The sequence below is a fragment of the Heterobasidion irregulare genome (assembly GCF_000320585.1).
Source record: "Heterobasidion irregulare TC 32-1 unplaced genomic scaffold scaffold_10, whole genome shotgun sequence".
Taxonomy (NCBI): Eukaryota; Fungi; Basidiomycota; class Agaricomycetes; order Russulales; family Bondarzewiaceae; genus Heterobasidion; species Heterobasidion irregulare.
The window spans coordinates 1-16,744 of NW_009258206.1; the positions used below are offsets into that span (position 1 = coordinate 1).

Here is a 16,744-nt window from a genome sequence, read left to right on the forward strand (position 1 = left end):
CTAACCTAACCTAACCTAACCTAACCTAACCTAACCTAACCTAACCTAACCTAACCTAACCTAACCTAACCTAACCTAACCTAACCTAACCTAACCTAACCTAACCTAACCTAACCTAACCTAACCTAACCTAACCTAACCTAACCTAAGACTGCACGACGTCTGAGACGTCCCCCCCTCGTCTGTGGTGAAAACAAGGTGTCTCTGACGATGGCCAGATGTCTGAGACGTTGCGTTTCGTCTAGGACGCAGGCAGGACGTCTGTGACGGCTGCGCAATGTCTGAGACGACTGCACGACATCTGAGACGTCGCGTCTCGTCTAGGACGCAGGCAGGACGTCTGTGACGACTGCATGATGTCTGAGACGTCGCGTCTCGTCTAGGACGCAGGCAGGACGTCTGTGACGACTGCACGACGTCTGAGACGTCCCCCCCTCGTCTGTGGTGAAAACAAGGTGTCTCTGACGACGGCCAGATGTCTGAGACGTTGCGTTTCATCTAGAATGCAGGCAGGACGTCTGTGACGACTGCCTGACGTCTAAGACGTCGCATCTCGTCTCAGACGACTGCTGAGACGTTGCGTCTCGTCTAGGACGCAGGCAGGACGTCTGTGACGACTGCCTGACGTCTCAGATGACCGCTGAGACGTTGCGTCTCGTCTAGGACGCAGGCAGGACGTCTGTGACGACTGCCTGACGTCTGAGACGTCGCGTCTCGTCTTAGACAACTGCTGAGACGTTGCGTCTCGTCTAGGACGCAGGCAGGACGTCTGTGACGACTGCCTGACGTCTCAGATGACCGCTGAGACGTTGCGTCTCGTCTAGGACGCAGGCAGGACGTCTGTGACGACTGCATGATGTCTGAGACGTCGCGTCTCGTCTAGGACGCAGGCAGGACGTCTGTGACGACTGCACGACGTCTGAGACGTCCCCCCCTCGTCTGTGGTGAAAACAAGGTGTCTCTGACGACGGCCAGATGTCTGAGACGTTGCGTTTCATCTAGGATGCAGGCAGGACGTCTGTGACGACTGCCTGACGTCTAAGACGTCGCATCTCGTCTCAGACGACTGCTGAGACGTTGCGTCTCGTCTAGGACGCAGGCAGGACGTCTGTGACGACTGCCTGACGTCTGAGACGTCGCGTCTCGTCTTAGACAACTGCTGAGACGTTGCGTCTCGTCTAGGACGCAGGCAGGACGTCTGTGACGACTGCCTGACGTCTCAGATGACCGCTGAGACGTTGCGTCTCGTCTAGGACGCAGGCAGGACGTCTGTGACGACTGCCTGACGTCTCAGACGTCGCGTCTCGTCTTAGACAACTGCTGAGACGTCGCGTCTCGTCTAGGACACAGGCAGGACGTCTGTGACGACTGCTGAGACGTCGCGTCTCGTCTAGGACACAGGCAGGACGTCTGTGACGACTGCACGACATCTGAGACGTCGCGTCTCGTCTAGGACGCAGGCAGGACGTCTGTGACGACTGCACGACGTCTGAGATGTCGCGTCTCGTCTAGGATGCAGGCAGGACGTCTGTGACAACTGCACAACATCTGAGACGTTGCGTCTCGTCTAGGACGCAGGCAGGACGTCTGTGACGACTGCACGACGTCTGAGACGTCGCATCTTGTCTCAGACGACTGCTGAGACATTGCGTCTCGTCTGGGATGCAGGCAAGATATCTGTGACGACTACACAACATCTGAGACATTGTGTCTCGTCTCAGACAACTGCTAGTTGTCAGGGACATCCTCATGTCACCAGCACTGGCTGTACTCTCTCACCTAGCCTCTCACCTGACTCCTCACCTGCCTCCTCACCTGCCTCCTTACCTGCCTCCTCACCTTCCTCCTCACCTGCCTTCTCACATGTCTCCTCACCTGACTCCTCACCTGGCCCCTCACCTAGCCTCTCACCTGCCTCCTCACCTGGCCTCTCACCTGGCCTTTCACCTTGCCTCTCACCTGGCTCCTCACCTGCCCAACATCTTGGATTTTTTTCATCTCACCTACCATCTGCCTACCACCTCTTATAACCTAACCTTCTAGCTTTTCAGGTTAGAATGTTGAGTGCTTTAGATATGAGGATGTCGTCGGATGACGTGGAAGGGGAGAACGACGAGAATGACGAGAAAGAAAGGGAGAGGAGGGTGGAGGGGGAGATACGGACGCGATAGGTAGGAGACTTATCAAGGACAAGTTTGCGTTGTTTATCCATATCGGACATATCGATGGGATGGCGAAGGGGAGGATGGCGGCGGGGCGTTGGTTGGTTGCTCTTTCAAACAACTGACTCGGCTGTCTGTGGGAGCCTGCCTACTTTTACACTCCGCGGCCCCATAGTGCCGGCATCCAGCCGCCGATGGGCAGGCTTGGCACCGCCATTATCATCCCCCTACTCCCATTCCACCATGGTAGAGTCTGTGCTCGACAATTTCGCGGTGCTCGACGAAGTCGTGCAGCTCGTCTATCGGGGAAGCTCCAGGTTCATTGTCCTATCGCACGTCAAGGACGACGCTTGGCTCTTGCACGTGGGACTCACCCAGGAGGGCCGGTGGTGGCAAGGGAGATGGCTTGAAAACGACGTGCTCCACTTCGTGGTACGCCGCTCACTATCGCGCGACACGACTACGCGCGCTCAATTCGTCACATCTCCAGGGTGAGAAGGCGGCGCCCGAGCTTCTTGAAAGGTTTTCGGATCGATTGCTATCAGCCTTCACCAAGAAGGAGCTCAGCATCGATAACTGGGACCCGCTCTCCGAACACTCCCAGGACCTGAAGGTCAGCCAGCGCTAGCGTCCTTCCATTTCGTCGCCCATTTTTTTTTTCTCCCCCGCTAGCTGATCCTAGGCCCTGGCGCGAAAAGGCCTGTTCACATCACCCTGACGGAGATGACCCCACGCGAGGCAGCCACGTTTGCCGCAGGAGAGTTCGCCTCCGTGAGTCCCACCCCGACCCGAAAATACTGACAAATCCTCAAGCCTCGCCAGATCGCACTGCAAGCTCAATCGCACCAGTGCCGTCTTTATCCCCCCGCATGTCCTCAAACCCGTACGTTCTCTCGCCATCGGCAGATTTACTGATCGATTGATTTCTGTTTCGAATCTTTCAGCCGAAACCCACGACTATCTAAAGCGCTTGCCTACTCGCAGCCCCCGGCGCGGATCGTCACCAGCCCCCTTCAAAGTTCCCGAAAGACCGAAAGACCGATCCCGCGAAGCCACGCCTCTTTCATCTTTACCGCGCGCGCAGAAGAAGCGCCGGCACTCTTCTTCAAGCCCTCCGCCGCCAATCCGTCAACCCAAGCCCTCAACCTCAACTTCGACTTCGCCTTCACAGGCCACAAGATCAGCGCAAGACCAAGACGCCGGGAAAGGGAAACGCAAGGCAAAGCCACTCGCGAGTGAACCGATCCAATTTGAGCTGCTCGCGCGTGAAGAGATCCGGGTTCTACGTCAAGAGCTCTCCAAGGCGCGCGGCATGAACATCACAAGCCAGGGCGGCAGCTTCGGCCTCGGCGGGAGCACGAGCGCTCTGCAAAGCCGTAAGCACCCGTTGCTCTTCCTGTCCCTTTGCTTCCTTCCATCGATCGATCGATTGATCGCTGAGCGTGGTGGTGTCTAGGCTCGGTCATGCCCGCGCAGACGGCTAGGAGGGGCGCATCCCTTGCGAACCCGAACAAGAAAGCAAGACGGTACCAGGCTGTCGAGTTTGCGAGCGACAGCGGAGAAGAATAGGCCTTTCTCCTAAGCTCCAGCGCGTGGAGGATTTGTATCTCTTGAGCCGGCCGTAAGTTGGCGGTTCTGTGCTTTGTTGGAATCCGACCGATCGCAAGGTTGGTGATAGTGTATTGCCGTCGTTGTAGCCGTAGCACTTGTGTGCGTACTGAGTTTAGTTTTAGCTATGCATGGCGAGCAGGTGTGTGCTCTGCTTTTTTCTGTAGCCCAATGGAAGAGTTTGCGGAATGTATAACGTATGCATGGAGGGAGATACGAGTATATCTCCTCGGCGGGAGGCATATGTAATGTCGTATCAACAATTGCTGCTCAAGGTCGGTCCGTACCTCGCTTTGCAGCACGCTGACCTGGACATTGTTGGCAAATTCATGATCAGATGGTCAGCCAGTCAGTCGTTGATATGGAACATGCCATCTTCTAGCTCGCCGATGTCGCATGATAGGCGGCATTCAATATACAACTTCAACATTGGGCTATGAATTGCCCATTCAAATTGTATTCCGTATGCGCCACGTTCTCCGAGGGTCAGTCAATACCCACAGTCATCAAGACACGCACCGCAGGATGCATGAGGCGAGAAACAACCCCGACCATTCCTCGAGCGACATACACCATCTTCGGAGCACGCACGACATTCTCGCGAAGAGCCCGATCGAAAGCTCCCGCGCGGCTGCACACGCGATTCGAGAGGGGGAGCTGGAGCATGCGATAGAGCTGCTGGAGCATGGCCGGTCCGTCGTTTGGCAGCAGACGCTACGGCTTCGGCCGTCGATGGACAAGTTGTACCAGGTTTCGCCTGCCCTCGCGGGTCGACTGTCCAAGACGATAGGTGAACTCGACGGCATCATGCGCACACAATCTATGACCTACACGTTTGCCACAATCGACAGCATCGGGGATCCTGGTCGCACGGAGCGGCACCACCGCGAGCTCGCGGAGAGGTACGAGGACTTGCTTGCTGAAGTGAGAAGGCTGGACGGGCTCGGCGAGTTCATGCGATTGATGAGATTTGCGGACCTGGAGGGGATCGCGCGCGATGGGCCGGCCGTGGTCGTGAACCTATGCGAAAACCGCTGCGACGCGCTCGTGCTGACAGCCGCTTATGACATCCACCACGTCCCTCTGTCCGACGCAGACTTTCGGCAGCTCAAATGCGCGCAAGAAGAGTTGGCGTTCGCTGCGGGGTCTCTGGAGGAAGAACCCGCTGCGGACACCATGCGCACCATGGACTCTGTGCTTTTGAATACCTTGCGACTTCTCTGGAAGACGATCGCCAAGCCCGTAATCGAAGAGCTACGTGCGCTCGATCCCATCGCGGAGTGTCTGTTCTGGTGCATGGCTGGGGCGGCAGACATGCCCATACACGCGGCGGGAGCATACGAAGACGGGTGCTTGAATTTGCCCGACATCGTCGTGTCGTCGTACACGCCTACACTCGCGGCCCTCCTCCGCGCGAGGAAGTTCGCAGGAGCTGAGTCTGCCAGGATCCTAGCCGTGGCCCAGAGCGAAACGGCCGGGTTTTGTGATCTGCCTTGCGCAAAGACAGAGATCGAGGTTCTGCAAGAATATGCGTCTCTTCCTGTGACCGCGCTCGTCGACGGTGCGGTCTCGTCAGCCGCTGTGCTAGGCGACCTGCGGGCGCACAGCTGGGTGCACCTCTGCTGCCACGGGACCATCGACGCTCAACAGCCGTTGCTGAGCACGTTTCACCTGGGCCACGTCGGGCATCTGTACATCGAGGCCCTGATGCAGGCGCAGCTGCCGCAGGTGGACTTTGCATACCTGAGCGCGTGCCACACGGTGGTGGGATCTGTCGCGCGGAGCGAGTCGATGAGCCTGGCGGCGGCGCTGCAGGTGACGGGGTTCAGGTCGATCATGGCGATGATGTATTCTATCGGGAGCGATGACGGGCCTGTTGTGGCGAGGGAGGTGTACAAGTACATGTTCCGAGACGGCACCCGGGCTGCACGGTCGTCTGACGCGGCCGTTGGGGTGCACCGGGCGGCGCGCACGCTGCAGCGGTCGGGGGCGCAGCTGTTCCGCTGGGTAAGCGATCCGCGATGTTGGGTGGGAAAGTGACTGACATTTGAGCGCAGGTTCCGTTCGTTCATATCGGGCTGTAACGTATGTACCGGGCTGGAATGAATCATTTTGCGATGCCGACTGGAGGAGCGTGGAGGTGAACGCGCGTGAAACAAGCGTGGTAAGAAAGAGGAATGCGTACATACACACACGTTTTCGGACGGCGGGTCAATGACGGTGTCTTATTTATCGGAGACAGATGGCTGTGTGGGAGTATGAGCGTGCGATGACGAACGGGGGCGTGTGAAGGACGGGTGGCGGGGGAGAGAGGGCGCCACTTGCGTGCGTGGGCTGCGCGTGTGGACGATTGCGATTGCGAGGCGGCAAGTGGGTAACCTAGCTTAACCTAAGAGAGATGACAGCGCACCTTCATGACGCTCGTCCTGCTCAGCGAGTGTGCATGCGTCGCGGACGGACGTCCCCATCGTCCATGCCCACCCCTCTTCCTAGCCCACCTCTCCGCCGCTGCCGCTGTTTCCTCTTTCTCTTGCTCTGCCGCCAGCCAGTTAGACTAGGTCGAGGGCGGGACGGTTGACGAAAGAGAGGTCGAGCGTGCGCGGGGTGGAGTGTGAGGTCTTGGCAACGAGGCAGGACGATGGAGGAATGAATGAGGGTCGACGAGAGGAGGGGCCGAGAGGTCGTGTATGCGGGGCTGGAAGAGACGTGTGGGCGCAGATGTTGGTCGCAGGCGAGGATAAATGCGTGGGCCCAAGTGGTCGAGGGGGTTAAAGGCACTCGGCGGCGGGCGGGCATGTGTTAGAGGAGACGGGTGTGGGATCGATAGGACGCGTGCGGGCGGATGTGGGTCGCAGGCGAAGGCGGGTGCGTGGCGTTGAGGGGTCGCATGTGCACGCATCAGAGGCGGGATTGACTATCGAAGAGGTCGAGTGAGCGAGCGGGCATGGCATCAAGGAGGCCGCAGAGGTTGCGAGCAAAGGGCGGGCCAAAAGGACGAGAGCGGGTTGTACGGACCTTGATAATGCCCTGCCTTCGTCTTCCTAGCTCATCTCTCTGCTGCCTCACCCTCCTCGTCGACGCACTGAAGCGTGCGTGGCATTCTCTTCGCGATAATTTGTGTGCGGGCGCTGAGCACAAGTGCGACGAGAGCGGGGCAGCGTGGAGGGTCCAGGCGACGCACGAGCATGGGCTGGAGGTGATAAGCAGGAGGGTACTGAGTGGCGCAGGTATAACGTGGAGAGGAAGACACGCGTGCGCACATGGACTCGAAGGCAGGAGCGTGAATGTCAACATCAACGGTGTAGAGATTCGAGGGTACTAAGTAGGCGGCGGGCGTGGGCTCGAGGAGATGGGCGTGGGCTCGAGGGGACGAGGGAACGTACGCACGCGGCTTCGGATCGCAGGCGCAGGCGGGTGCGTGCACTGAGGGGGGACAAGGGCGGGGAGGGGCGAGGCATGGAGAGGCTCATGGTGGAACGATAGGGCGGGCAAGAGTGGCGTCGAGCATGCACAGGGTCTTGGCGGTGACACGGTCTGGTACGTCTAGACGAGCGACTCAGGCGAGGAAAACTTCGACTTCAACATGGAGATGGTGCTTTACGCGGCAGCCTATCGGGCGTGGAGCTTGCGCGAGGGCTCGAGCAGAGATTCGAGCCAGGAGGCAATACCATTAATACGCTCCTCAGACATGGAAAGCGTTAAAGGCTGAACTGCTTAGAGTTGAACAGCCTGGAATTCTGACGCGTGTATACATCGTTAATCTCCTCACTAATTCTCATGTCTGCTTAGCAACGCAAAGAGAACTAAGCCACAGTCTGAGTGCTCAGCAAATTTAGTGGAACATCAGGCGAGTTTGCTAGTGCAGTTGCACGGGATCCACATGCGCACGCAGCCGCTCATCCAGAGCGTGACGTCGGCGTCGCGCTCAAGCATCCAGCTTGTCACTAGGCACTGAGCAGTCGGTTATGCGACTGGAAAAGGGCGGAGGACGGCGACGGGGGCATGATCACAGGCAGAGACAACTCGCCGTATCACTGCGAGGACGCGGACGTGCTGAGCAGCCGAAAGAACTTAGCGCTGGAGCAGTCGTTCGACAGCGGCACTGGACTTGTGAGGTGTGCAGTCGGCGGTAGGCCGACAGCGAGCGTGGCTTCCAGATGGACGACGAGAAGACAGATGGAGAGATGAGCATGGGCATAGAGATGGGGATAGGGATGGGAATGGCTTCCGAACTCGACGTCGAAAATGCCGCCACGCGGAGTCAACCCTGTCCGAGGTTGTCGCGCATGGCCTGGACCTCGCTGAGCTTGTTCGCGTGGTTGCTGAGCTCGCGCAGGATGTCGTTCCCCTGCTGCGCCGACGCGGGCGGAAGGTTGTCGTGGCAGACGGCGACGATGCTGGACACGATCGTGATAGTCTGCGTGAGGTTCTCGTTGACAGTCGGCGAGGGCATCGGTGAGGGCGTCGGCGAGCGGACACCGGACAGCACGCTCTGGATGGTGTAGACGATTGATTCAGTCTGCGCTTCGAGAGAGGGCTGTGAAAAAGCGTGAGTGCGGGGTAAATGAACCATCAGAAGACAAGTATTATCTTAAGCTCTGTGCAGGCATCCTCGGAGCCCTCCGCAACCGCCGAGTCGTTGCTGAGCATGCCCGCTGTGCTCCCCGTGGGCACCTAACCAAAGATTGGCGGCGGCAAGCAGCCCGCGGAGCTTAAGCACTCTGACGACGCTTTGCGGAAGCGGCTGTCGCCCGACGAGCGCCCTGACAATGGCAGACGCCTCGACGGCGACTCGGCCGAGTAGGGCGGCTGCTGGCGGAGCAGATTGGGCTGCAGCGGGTAGTGGTCCTCTGGGTGGTCCACGCGCCTGTTCGAGGCCGACGATGAGCTCGCGCGCTGCACAGGCGCCGCCGGCTTTGCCTCCTCGACCGAGTACAGGGTGGGCGAGAACTCGTTCGATGCTGATGCTGGGGCGGGCGTGTACTGCCCTAGCTCCTGTTTGATCGCCCTGCGGATGGACACCGTGCGCCCGATCTCCGTGATCACAGCCGAGACGTGGCTCACGGCGTGCGCCCCCAATCAACTAACTACCCTCCAAAAATGAACCACACAATCCATGTCGTCGCACGAGCACTTATCACGAGCACAAAGAGCTGTGAACGTACCTTCAAGAGGAACCGCCACCCTGCACATCGTGCACATCTGCTCCCGCACCTCTCAACAGTTTGTGTAGACCAACCAACATAGGCGGAACCCATATGCCCACATCGGCTCTCACGCGGGCGCGCCGACCACGACTTCGGAATGTGCGATGACGGCCCTCAGGACGGAGAATATCAAGAGATCGAGAGCGTGCTCGTGGAGGCTGTATAAGCGGCGAGGAGGGTGTCCGTGTTGGCAGTGCTAGGGTAGGCAGTCAAAGATTTGGTGATAATGTTGATAAGGTAGAGGCGGCGGGATCCTACTTAGACAGAAAGACGCCGCGCGACTGGGGAGTGACGGTGGATACGTTGAAGCAGTGTTTGAGGGAGGAATATAAGAATCGCCTGCACTGATACATGTTCTCGTCTGGCGGGTCTGCGACATCGCGCGCCCATAGTGTCTTCAGCGTGCGGTTCTGCGAGACGTCGCATCCAAAGCCCACACTCGCAATAACCTGACCGAAGCGCGTCGCCGGGGGGAGTGAGACAAGGCGGGTGTCGAAGAGTAAGAGTGCAAGGTAGACCGCGAAAAAGAACGCGAGGAGAGGAGGAATAGGACGTGGCTGACATGACGAGCCTCACTGCGGCTGGAGAGGCTCATCATGTCAGCCACGTATTGGCAGGGCTGAGTCCTGATACGCGGCTGACATGACGAGCCTCTCCAGCCATAGTGAGGCTCGTCATGTCAGGCGCGTATCAGGACTCAGCCCCGTCAATACGCGGCTGACATGACAAGCCTCTCCAGCCGCAGTGAGGCTCGTCATGTCAGGCGTGTATCGGGACTCAGCCCTGTCAATACGCGGCTGACATGACGAGCCTCTCCAGTGGCAGTGAGGCTCGTCATGTCAGCCACGTATCAGGACTTAGCCCTGCCAATACGCGGCTGACATGACGAGCCTCTCCAGCCACGGACAGGCTCGTCATGTCAGCCGTGTATTGGCATGGATGCCTTCTTCACCTCTTAATGGCCTTTTTAGCCCTGCCATACCCCTGTCCTACCCTGAACCTTCTAGCTTTTCAGGTTAGAATACTACTAGCCGCGGACAGGCTCGTCATGTCAGTGGTGTATCAAGACTCAGCCAAGCTGATACGCGGCTGACATGACGAGCCTCTCCAGCCGCAGCGAGGCTCGTCATGTCAGCCGCGTATTGGGACTCATCCCTGTCAATACGCGGCTGACATGACGAGCCTCTCCAGCCGCGGACAGGCTCGTCATGTCAGTGGTGTATCAAGACTCAGCCAAGCTGATACGCGGCTGACATGACGAGCCTCTCCAGCCGCAGCGAGGCTCGTCATGTCAGCCGCGTATCGGGACTCATCCCTGTCAATACGCAGCTGACATGACGAGCCTCTCCAGCCGCAGCGAGGCTCGTCATGTCAGCCACGTATCGGGACTCAGCCCTGTCAACACGCGGCTGACATGACGAGCCTCTCCAGCCGCGGACAGGCTCATCATGTCAGCCGTGTATTGGCATGGGTAGCTTCTTCACCTCTTAATGGCCTCTTTAGCCCTGCCATACCCCTGTCCTACCCTGAACCTTCTAGCTTTTCAGGTTAGAATGCGTGCATGGGCTTGACGAGACGCACGAGTGCGGATGTAGGTCGCAGGCGAAGACGGGTGCGTGGGCCCAAGGGGTTGATGCAGTCGAAGGCACTCGGTGGCGAGCGAGCGTGGACTAGAGGAGACAGGTGTGGGATCAAGGGGACGCGCGGGCGGTTGTGGGTCGCAGGCGAAGGCAGGTTCCTGTCGTCGAGGGGTCGCACGTGCATGCATCAGGGTGGGATTGTCTAACGAGGAGGTCAAGTGAGCGAGCAGCCATAACGACAAGGAGGCTGCAGAGGTTGCGGGGCACATGTTGAGCAAAGGGCGGGTGGAAAGGGCGAGAGCGAGAGGTACGAACCTTGGTAACGCTCAGCCTTCCTCTGCCTAGCTCATTTCTCCGCCACCAGCTGCTCCGAACCTTCCTAGTCCACACGCTCAACCCCGAGTCCCCTGACCTTCGCAATTCTCCGTGCCCGAGCATGCAGTCTAAGTCCAACGCAATCTTCCCTTCATCGAACGACAACGACGACGGAGGGACGTCGGAATCTTAGTGGTGTTCGCTTTGCGTCGAGAACACGCGTGCGCTCGAAGGAGAATTTCATCCTCGACCTCCTTGACGACACAGCGTGGTCGTGGTCCAGACCCTCGACGGAGCGAGCAACCAACCATCCGTGCGTCCTTGCCATTGAGCCGCTTGATGGACCTCGACACTCGGACCTACGTACCGGACGAGTCTGGCCTGAGGAAACGAACCCTGAGTGTCGGGGGGGTTGTGGCTATGGTCGTCAACGAGAACAAGGGCGTACTGTCCGAGCCCATCGAGCAGCCTGCCTGCCGTCCCGGAGAACGGGTCAGCGGGCATGGCACATTCACAACACGAGCGCGGCGGATACCCATCTCCGGGAGAGGGCGAAACTCCCCTGAGAGACGACACAGCCAGGAAGAGATCGACCTTCAAACCACGACGTACCGGCTTGCTCAATGAGTTCCCATCCATCGTGCATGTCCTCGTTGTCCGTTTCAACCCTCTTCCCACCTCGTATCTTCCTTCCAGCCATTCCTTGTCCTCGACGAGGCGCCGCGTCCGATCTGCAGGCAGTCGACAGTTGGGGGTTCGAGGGACTGAACGTCGAGGCGTTTGAGAAGACGAGTAGGCGGCCGTGAGTGGTGTCGAGGAGACGAGCGTGGGGGCGGATATCAGTCCCAGGCGAAAGCGCCCGCGTGGACCTGAGGGGACGATCCCGGATCCCGGATCACCACTTGACCGAGCCGAGCACACGAGTGCCCATGACCTCGAGCACGCAGTCCGGCCGTGTTGAGTGGCGTCCGGGCAATGCAGACGATGTGCGGAGGGGACGTAGAGGACACGAGCAAGTGGCCGTGGTGCCGAGTGGGTCGAGCACGAGAGCGAGCGAGCGGGTTGAGAGCGTCGGGCAAGCAGGTCGACAGGGTCGAGCAGGAGTGGATGAGAGGAAGACCGGACGAGGGTACAACGGGAGTAAGAGATGACGATGTACCACCAGCTGGGTCTCATCCTCCTCGTCCACACTCGAACGGCCGCGATCCTTTGCGTGTCGTCAGGCAGCGTGCGCTCCGGGGGTGCAGACGGCAGTGAATGTGGGCGTAGGTGTGGACGAGGACAGGGGTCGCCGTCAGTGGAGGGACAGTGCGTGGCGGCGGTGCGTGAGGTCGAAGGACGGGACGTCGGCCTTGAGACAGTGAAGCAGCGCGGTCCAAGGTGCGTAGGCTTCAAGGCTGTTGAGAGGAGAGAGGACGCATGTGCATGAGTTCGAGGGGATGCGTGCGTGCGGCGGAAATGTTAAGGGAGGGGCAAGAAGAAACACGAGAGGAGGCACATACCCTCGTAACAATCAGCCCTCCCTTTCCCGTCTTGTCTCTCCGCCGCCAGCTTGCCCTTGTCCTCCTTGTTGACACATTCGAACGCATGTAGCGCGTCTGAGCAGAGCGCAGGGTGCATCTTGAGTCGTCGCGCTCGGGGTCACCTAGCGACGGTAGCGGCGAGTCGGTGGAGGAGGGGTCGTGCGAGGGTGAGGAGCCGCTCTCCTGCATGGACGCCGAGTCGGGGTGCAGGGGCAGGATGAACTTGCTGAGCGCGTGCGCAAAGGCAAGGCATGTCGCCGCTCAAGAACGCGCGCGCGGAAGGCCTCGGCGACGCGGGCGAGGAGTGCAGGGTAGACGATGGGGGCGCGTCAGCCGCCGCGTCTCCTCCTTGCCGATCTTCTGCGTCGCACGTCGTGCGAGAAGCTTCCCCGTCCTATACCGCTCATACAGCAGCCAAGGGTGGAGGGGGGCGTGACGCCGGGGGAAGGCAAGGCCGGCCAGTGCGCGAGGATGCGGATGCGGATGCGGATGCGGCAGCGGCGGCCTGGTCGAGGAGGGCGGCATGTATGTGACCGGTGCTCGCCGCGGACATCGACTTGGAGCAGTCCTGCGAGGTCCGGTCGCGGTCGCGGCGGTTGGCGCTGGGCATGGTGCGCAAGGACTCGGAGGAGCGGCGTGAGGAGGTGGAGGAGGAGGTGGTGGTGGTGGTGGTGATGTGGGTGGTGGTGGTGGTGACGGCGGACGAGGCGTCGGAGGCAGAGGTGTTGACGAAGGTGGAGGAGGAGGAGGATATGCTAGGATGGTGGGTGGTGTCGAGCTGTAGCGAGCAGGCGAGCGCGACGTCGAGTGGGAGATGCGGGTGAGTCGAGCGTGGGTCCGGGTAACGCATGCGATGCGCGAGGCGATACGGACGATGCGGGCGAGCCGGCCGGTGGGCCAGTGGGCATGAGATCGTGCGAGGAGAGCGGGGAGGGCAGTACAGCGAGCGATGGGGTCGAGAGGGCCGGACGGGAGAGAGGGTCGGACGGGAGAGCGGGTCGAACGGGAGAGCGGGTCGGACGGGAGAGCGGGTCGGACGTGAGAGAGGTTGAGCGGACGAGAGGAGGGGGCGGGTAGAGTCGAGGGGTAGATTGTTGAAGGCGACATGGAGAGTTAGGTAGAAGGCGGGAGGTGTACGCGTACGGGAGAGGAACTGGGGCGAGTGGCGACGTACCTTTGTAGATGTCCTCGTCGACCGTAACCTTCCCTCTTCTACTCCTCCTCGTCCTCCTCTTCGTTGTCGTGGTTGTCCGCGTCGTCGAGCCGCGCAAGTACGCAGGCGCTGGTGGAGCGGGACGCCACCGCTGTGGAAACCGTGGAACACACCGAACGAGACAGTCATTGGCGCAGGCGTGGGGTCGAAGGGATTCGTGTGCACGACGCCGAGGGAACGAGTGAGGGGTTGAGGCGGACGAGAGTCACGAGCTTAATTAAGTGGTCGCGTGCGCGCGACGCGTAGTTGAGTCCTTCGCACCCGTCTCTAACTCAACTCTGTCCGCACGCAAGCCTCAACCTTCGTCCCCTCGCCCTCGCCTCGACACCATGCACACCCACCACCCACTTCTTTCGCCTTCGTCCTCTCATCCTCTCGGCCCCATGCACACGCGTCCACTCGGCCACAACAACCCCTTCGACCGCTCCCTCACGAGCCCCTGCCGCCGCCGCACCCGCGCTTCGCCCTTGCGCACAGCGTGTCGCAATCGTCACGCTACCCGTGCTTCAGCGCATCGACGGCGAGGGTGAGGAGCGTTGTTAATGAGAAGAGGAGGTGCGAAGAGGAATGCCATTAAAAAGGTCCGTATCACTTACTTTTGCTAGCCCTCCCCCAGCCCTAATCCTGCCCCTCCCTGCTCAGCCCTGCCTGTCCCGCGCACCTGCGCACACCCGGAAGCGGCTCCTCACGCCGCATCTCTTCCCCTGCTCCCTCCTAGGAGGCGAGGGCACGACCACGCTCCCCGGTGCCCTACCGCCCGACGCCTTGTTCTCCAAACACGCCCACTCGACGCTGCGCACCGCCGCACACGCATCGCACGAGCGAACCCCATCCTCCCCCTCCGGCTACGCGCACCACCATGCGGCTGGCGCTGTCGAGAGCACCACCTCGCCCGCGAAGCAGCGCTACGTCGCGGACGCGCACGGCCTCGAGATCGTCAAGAAGATCCGGCAGGGCGAGGTCGAGCTGCGCGATCGCACCATCGTCCTGTGCGACATCAAAGCCAACGTCGATCCAGCTCGCTTTGCGAAGCGGAGGGCCATCACGGACGCGAAGAAGCCAGGCAAAGCCCCCACCGCGATCCCCGCTGTCTCAGGTTCGCCCCGCTTCCCACCACTTCGTCTGCCTCCTTCACTGACACGCCTTGCATGACACGCTCCAGACGCAAATTGCTCGTGCGCAGAAAAAGCAAGTGTCGCTTTCCCCGCGCAGTCTTTGCCATATAGAAACGGCCCCGACGCTGACCTCGTGCACACAGAAACCTACTACCCCATCATCATGATATCTTCCTCCCCGACCATCCTCATCACCATGCACAAGGTCAAGTGCTTTCTCGAAGACGCCCTGTATGCCCGCCCTCCCTCTTCCTTCATACGCGTGCGCACGCAGCCGCCGAGGGCAACACGCGCCCAGAGGACCTGATTCCTGTGTATCGCCGGCGGACGACGATCGACCCTCGGGGCGGGAGACGACGACCAGAGTTACTACGTCGTGGACAGCGTCGACGCGCTGAACAAGTTCGGCGCGGATGCGTGGGACCGTGTCGTGTGCGTGATGACGACAGGCTAGGCATGGCAGTTCCGGTGGTACATGTGGAAGGAGCCGCTGAGCCTGTTCCATCATGGTGAGTCTCGCGCTTAGCACGATGGCTTGGCTTGGTTTATTTTTATTCTTGTTTGCACAGTGCTATTGCATTGAAGGGCGTGTACATGTCGTGGACGAACGATCCGTCTAACCCCGGGGTCGAAGACTGGAATGTTACCGAGATCAAGGTACTGCGCTTGCTTGCGGGTCCGTCTCTCCGACTCGTGCTCATAGCTCTGACGTAGATTGACCCCAATCGGGGACGCATCGACAAGTCGACCGTGGCGCACTCCTGGAAGATGCCCGACATGTGGACAACGCAGAACAAGCCGTCGCTGATGATGGCCTGAGCGCTTCGCTCACCCGGCGGCTGGGCATGCTACGCTGCTGCCGATGACGCCCTGTGCACCATGTGTACAGGTCTTGTCAGATTGCAAGGACGCTGTGTTCCTATTCTATCGAGTTGCGGTTATGCGATGTGTGCTTGTGTGTTGGCTCCAGTGTAGCCCACCCTCTCGTTTCTTGTGCTCTCGTCTGTGCGGGTGTGGGTCTGGCTACTACAGACGTCTCTGTCCTCTCTGCGTCGTCGTAACCCGGTGACGACCCCCTGCTGCTCGCCGCCAGATGTGCAGGCACGAGCCCTTTCGCAACGTGTGCGTGCCGCTGGTGCAGATGCTGTATAGGTACAAAATGAAGCTGTGCACGAACCTCCTCGGCGAACCCGCCAAGCACGTCCGCCCGCTTTCCGGAGCACGGTGCACATCTTTCCTTTCCCTTTCGCTCTGTTCGTCTTCCTTCGATCCTCAGGCCCTTTCTCGAGACAACGCCCGCTCAACCTGCTCGATGCTACGCCTGCTCTCTGCCTCGCACACTCCCCACTCACCTGTTCGACCAGCTCGACCAGCTCGACGCTACGCCTTCTCTCCCGCTCTCCCGTCAAACTGCGCTCGAACTCGTGCATGTCTCACCGGCGCCACGCACCCACATTTGGCAGGATCTACACGCACGCGCACCCTGGCCTGTAGCCAACGCTCGCCCGTTGTGCGTCCCACCGGCACCACGCACCCGCCTTTGCGTGGATCTACATGTGTGCTCGTCTTCGCCTGTAGCTCACGCCCGCCCGTGCACATCCCTTCGACATCACGCCCGTCCCCTTGGCCCATCAAACGCATCCACTCGGCCTCCATGACCCCTTCGACCGATTCTGCCTCGGTGCCGTTCCTTCACGCGCCCCCGCCCCGCCACACTTGCGCTCTGCGCCTGCGCTTGAACGCGTCGAGAAGGAGCGAGGAGCAGCTGCTGGCGGGGAGGTGAGCTAGGAAGGACGCGGCTGAGTGGTGCGAAGGTACATACCTTCCGCCCTCGTCCTGTCCGCCCTCGCCACCACTCCCACTCTCCTGCTTCCCCCTCCCAACCCATTCGACACCACTCCCACTCTGCCTGTTCGGCCATCTTAACTTCCTCGACTCTCGACCATAGACTTCGTATGTTACCGCCGTCAATGCAACACATGCCTGCCCTCTGTCTCAACCTGGTTGGCGCCACGCCTGCT

The 16,744-nt window shown here is 60.1% G+C and overlaps 11 protein-coding genes across 11 annotated transcripts; 5 read left to right on the top strand and 6 right to left on the bottom strand.

The window, feature by feature from the left end:
- The first annotated feature begins 2,336 nt into the window (after positions 1-2,336).
- Positions 2,337-3,942, top strand: HETIRDRAFT_388552 (uncharacterized protein). The gene is made up of 6 exons (XM_009552237.1): positions 2,337-2,594; positions 2,653-2,775; positions 2,835-2,933; positions 2,985-3,045; positions 3,107-3,538; positions 3,619-3,942. Exons 1-6 carry the CDS (start codon positions 2,406-2,408, stop codon positions 3,729-3,731), a joined length of 1,017 nt encoding a protein of 338 aa, XP_009550532.1. The 5' UTR covers positions 2,337-2,405; the 3' UTR covers positions 3,732-3,942.
- Positions 3,943-4,295: 353 nt separating this feature from the next.
- Positions 4,296-5,810, top strand: HETIRDRAFT_429407 (uncharacterized protein; the record flags this gene model as incomplete). The annotated part of the gene is made up of 1 exon (XM_009552238.1): positions 4,296-5,810. One exon carries the CDS (start codon positions 4,296-4,298, stop codon positions 5,808-5,810), a length of 1,515 nt encoding a protein of 504 aa, XP_009550533.1.
- A 514-nt stretch (positions 5,811-6,324) lies between these two features.
- Positions 6,325-7,240, bottom strand: HETIRDRAFT_105780 (uncharacterized protein; the record flags this gene model as incomplete). The annotated part of the gene is made up of 4 exons (XM_009552239.1): positions 6,325-6,684; positions 6,854-6,960; positions 7,031-7,088; positions 7,154-7,240. The coding sequence occupies 4 exons, from the start codon at positions 7,238-7,240 to the stop codon at positions 6,325-6,327; spliced, it is 612 nt and encodes a 203-aa protein (XP_009550534.1).
- A 791-nt stretch (positions 7,241-8,031) lies between these two features.
- Positions 8,032-8,420, bottom strand: HETIRDRAFT_454415 (uncharacterized protein; the record flags this gene model as incomplete). The annotated part of the gene is made up of 2 exons (XM_009552240.1): positions 8,032-8,307; positions 8,400-8,420. The coding sequence occupies 2 exons, from the start codon at positions 8,418-8,420 to the stop codon at positions 8,032-8,034; spliced, it is 297 nt and encodes a 98-aa protein (XP_009550535.1).
- A 119-nt stretch (positions 8,421-8,539) lies between these two features.
- Positions 8,540-8,773, top strand: HETIRDRAFT_421198 (uncharacterized protein; the record flags this gene model as incomplete). Its single annotated transcript, XM_009552241.1, has 1 exon — positions 8,540-8,773. The coding sequence occupies one exon, from the start codon at positions 8,540-8,542 to the stop codon at positions 8,771-8,773; it is 234 nt and encodes a 77-aa protein (XP_009550536.1).
- A 462-nt stretch (positions 8,774-9,235) lies between these two features.
- HETIRDRAFT_326652 (uncharacterized protein) lies at positions 9,236-9,541 on the bottom strand (the record flags this gene model as incomplete). Its single annotated transcript, XM_009552242.1, has 1 exon — positions 9,236-9,541. One exon carries the CDS (start codon positions 9,539-9,541, stop codon positions 9,236-9,238), a length of 306 nt encoding a protein of 101 aa, XP_009550537.1.
- A 979-nt stretch (positions 9,542-10,520) lies between these two features.
- Positions 10,521-10,745, bottom strand: HETIRDRAFT_421199 (uncharacterized protein; the record flags this gene model as incomplete). The annotated part of the gene is made up of 1 exon (XM_009552243.1): positions 10,521-10,745. One exon carries the CDS (start codon positions 10,743-10,745, stop codon positions 10,521-10,523), a length of 225 nt encoding a protein of 74 aa, XP_009550538.1.
- Positions 10,746-11,383: 638 nt separating this feature from the next.
- On the bottom strand, positions 11,384-12,833 carry HETIRDRAFT_436109 (uncharacterized protein; the record flags this gene model as incomplete). Its single annotated transcript, XM_009552244.1, has 4 exons — positions 12,375-12,833; positions 11,856-12,269; positions 11,485-11,741; positions 11,384-11,434 (listed from the first exon to the last, which is right to left on the bottom strand). The coding sequence occupies exons 1-4, from the start codon at positions 12,490-12,492 to the stop codon at positions 11,384-11,386; spliced, it is 840 nt and encodes a 279-aa protein (XP_009550539.1). The 5' UTR covers positions 12,493-12,833.
- Positions 12,177-13,502, bottom strand: HETIRDRAFT_388557 (uncharacterized protein; the record flags this gene model as incomplete). Its single annotated transcript, XM_009552245.1, has 1 exon — positions 12,177-13,502. One exon carries the CDS (start codon positions 13,500-13,502, stop codon positions 12,657-12,659), a length of 846 nt encoding a protein of 281 aa, XP_009550540.1. The 3' UTR covers positions 12,177-12,656.
- A 75-nt stretch (positions 13,503-13,577) lies between these two features.
- Positions 13,578-15,542, top strand: HETIRDRAFT_454417 (uncharacterized protein; the record flags this gene model as incomplete). The annotated part of the gene is made up of 8 exons (XM_009552246.1): positions 13,578-13,680; positions 13,746-13,789; positions 13,855-14,134; positions 14,225-14,704; positions 14,771-14,985; positions 15,088-15,155; positions 15,293-15,380; positions 15,438-15,542. 8 exons carry the CDS (start codon positions 13,578-13,580, stop codon positions 15,540-15,542), a joined length of 1,383 nt encoding a protein of 460 aa, XP_009550541.1.
- A 340-nt stretch (positions 15,543-15,882) lies between these two features.
- On the top strand, positions 15,883-16,649 carry HETIRDRAFT_454418 (uncharacterized protein; the record flags this gene model as incomplete). Its single annotated transcript, XM_009552247.1, has 4 exons — positions 15,883-15,947; positions 16,000-16,233; positions 16,302-16,502; positions 16,538-16,649. The coding sequence occupies 4 exons, from the start codon at positions 15,883-15,885 to the stop codon at positions 16,647-16,649; spliced, it is 612 nt and encodes a 203-aa protein (XP_009550542.1).
- Positions 16,650-16,744: the final 95 nt, after the last annotated feature.

What these genes read in the sequence shown, in the direction of transcription:
- HETIRDRAFT_388552 (XM_009552237.1), top strand. Translation starts at nt 2,406, where the DNA reads ATGGTAGAGTCTGTGCTCGACAATTTCGCGGTGCTCGACGAAGTCGTG. An exon ending in CCGCAGGAGAGTTCGCCTCC is followed by an intron (nt 2,934 to 2,984) that starts GTGAGTCCCACC and finishes AAGCCTCGCCAG; the next exon opens with ATCGCACTGCAAGCTCAATC. An exon ending in CACGAGCGCTCTGCAAAGCC is followed by an intron (nt 3,539 to 3,618) that starts GTAAGCACCCGT and finishes GGTGGTGTCTAG; the next exon opens with GCTCGGTCATGCCCGCGCAG.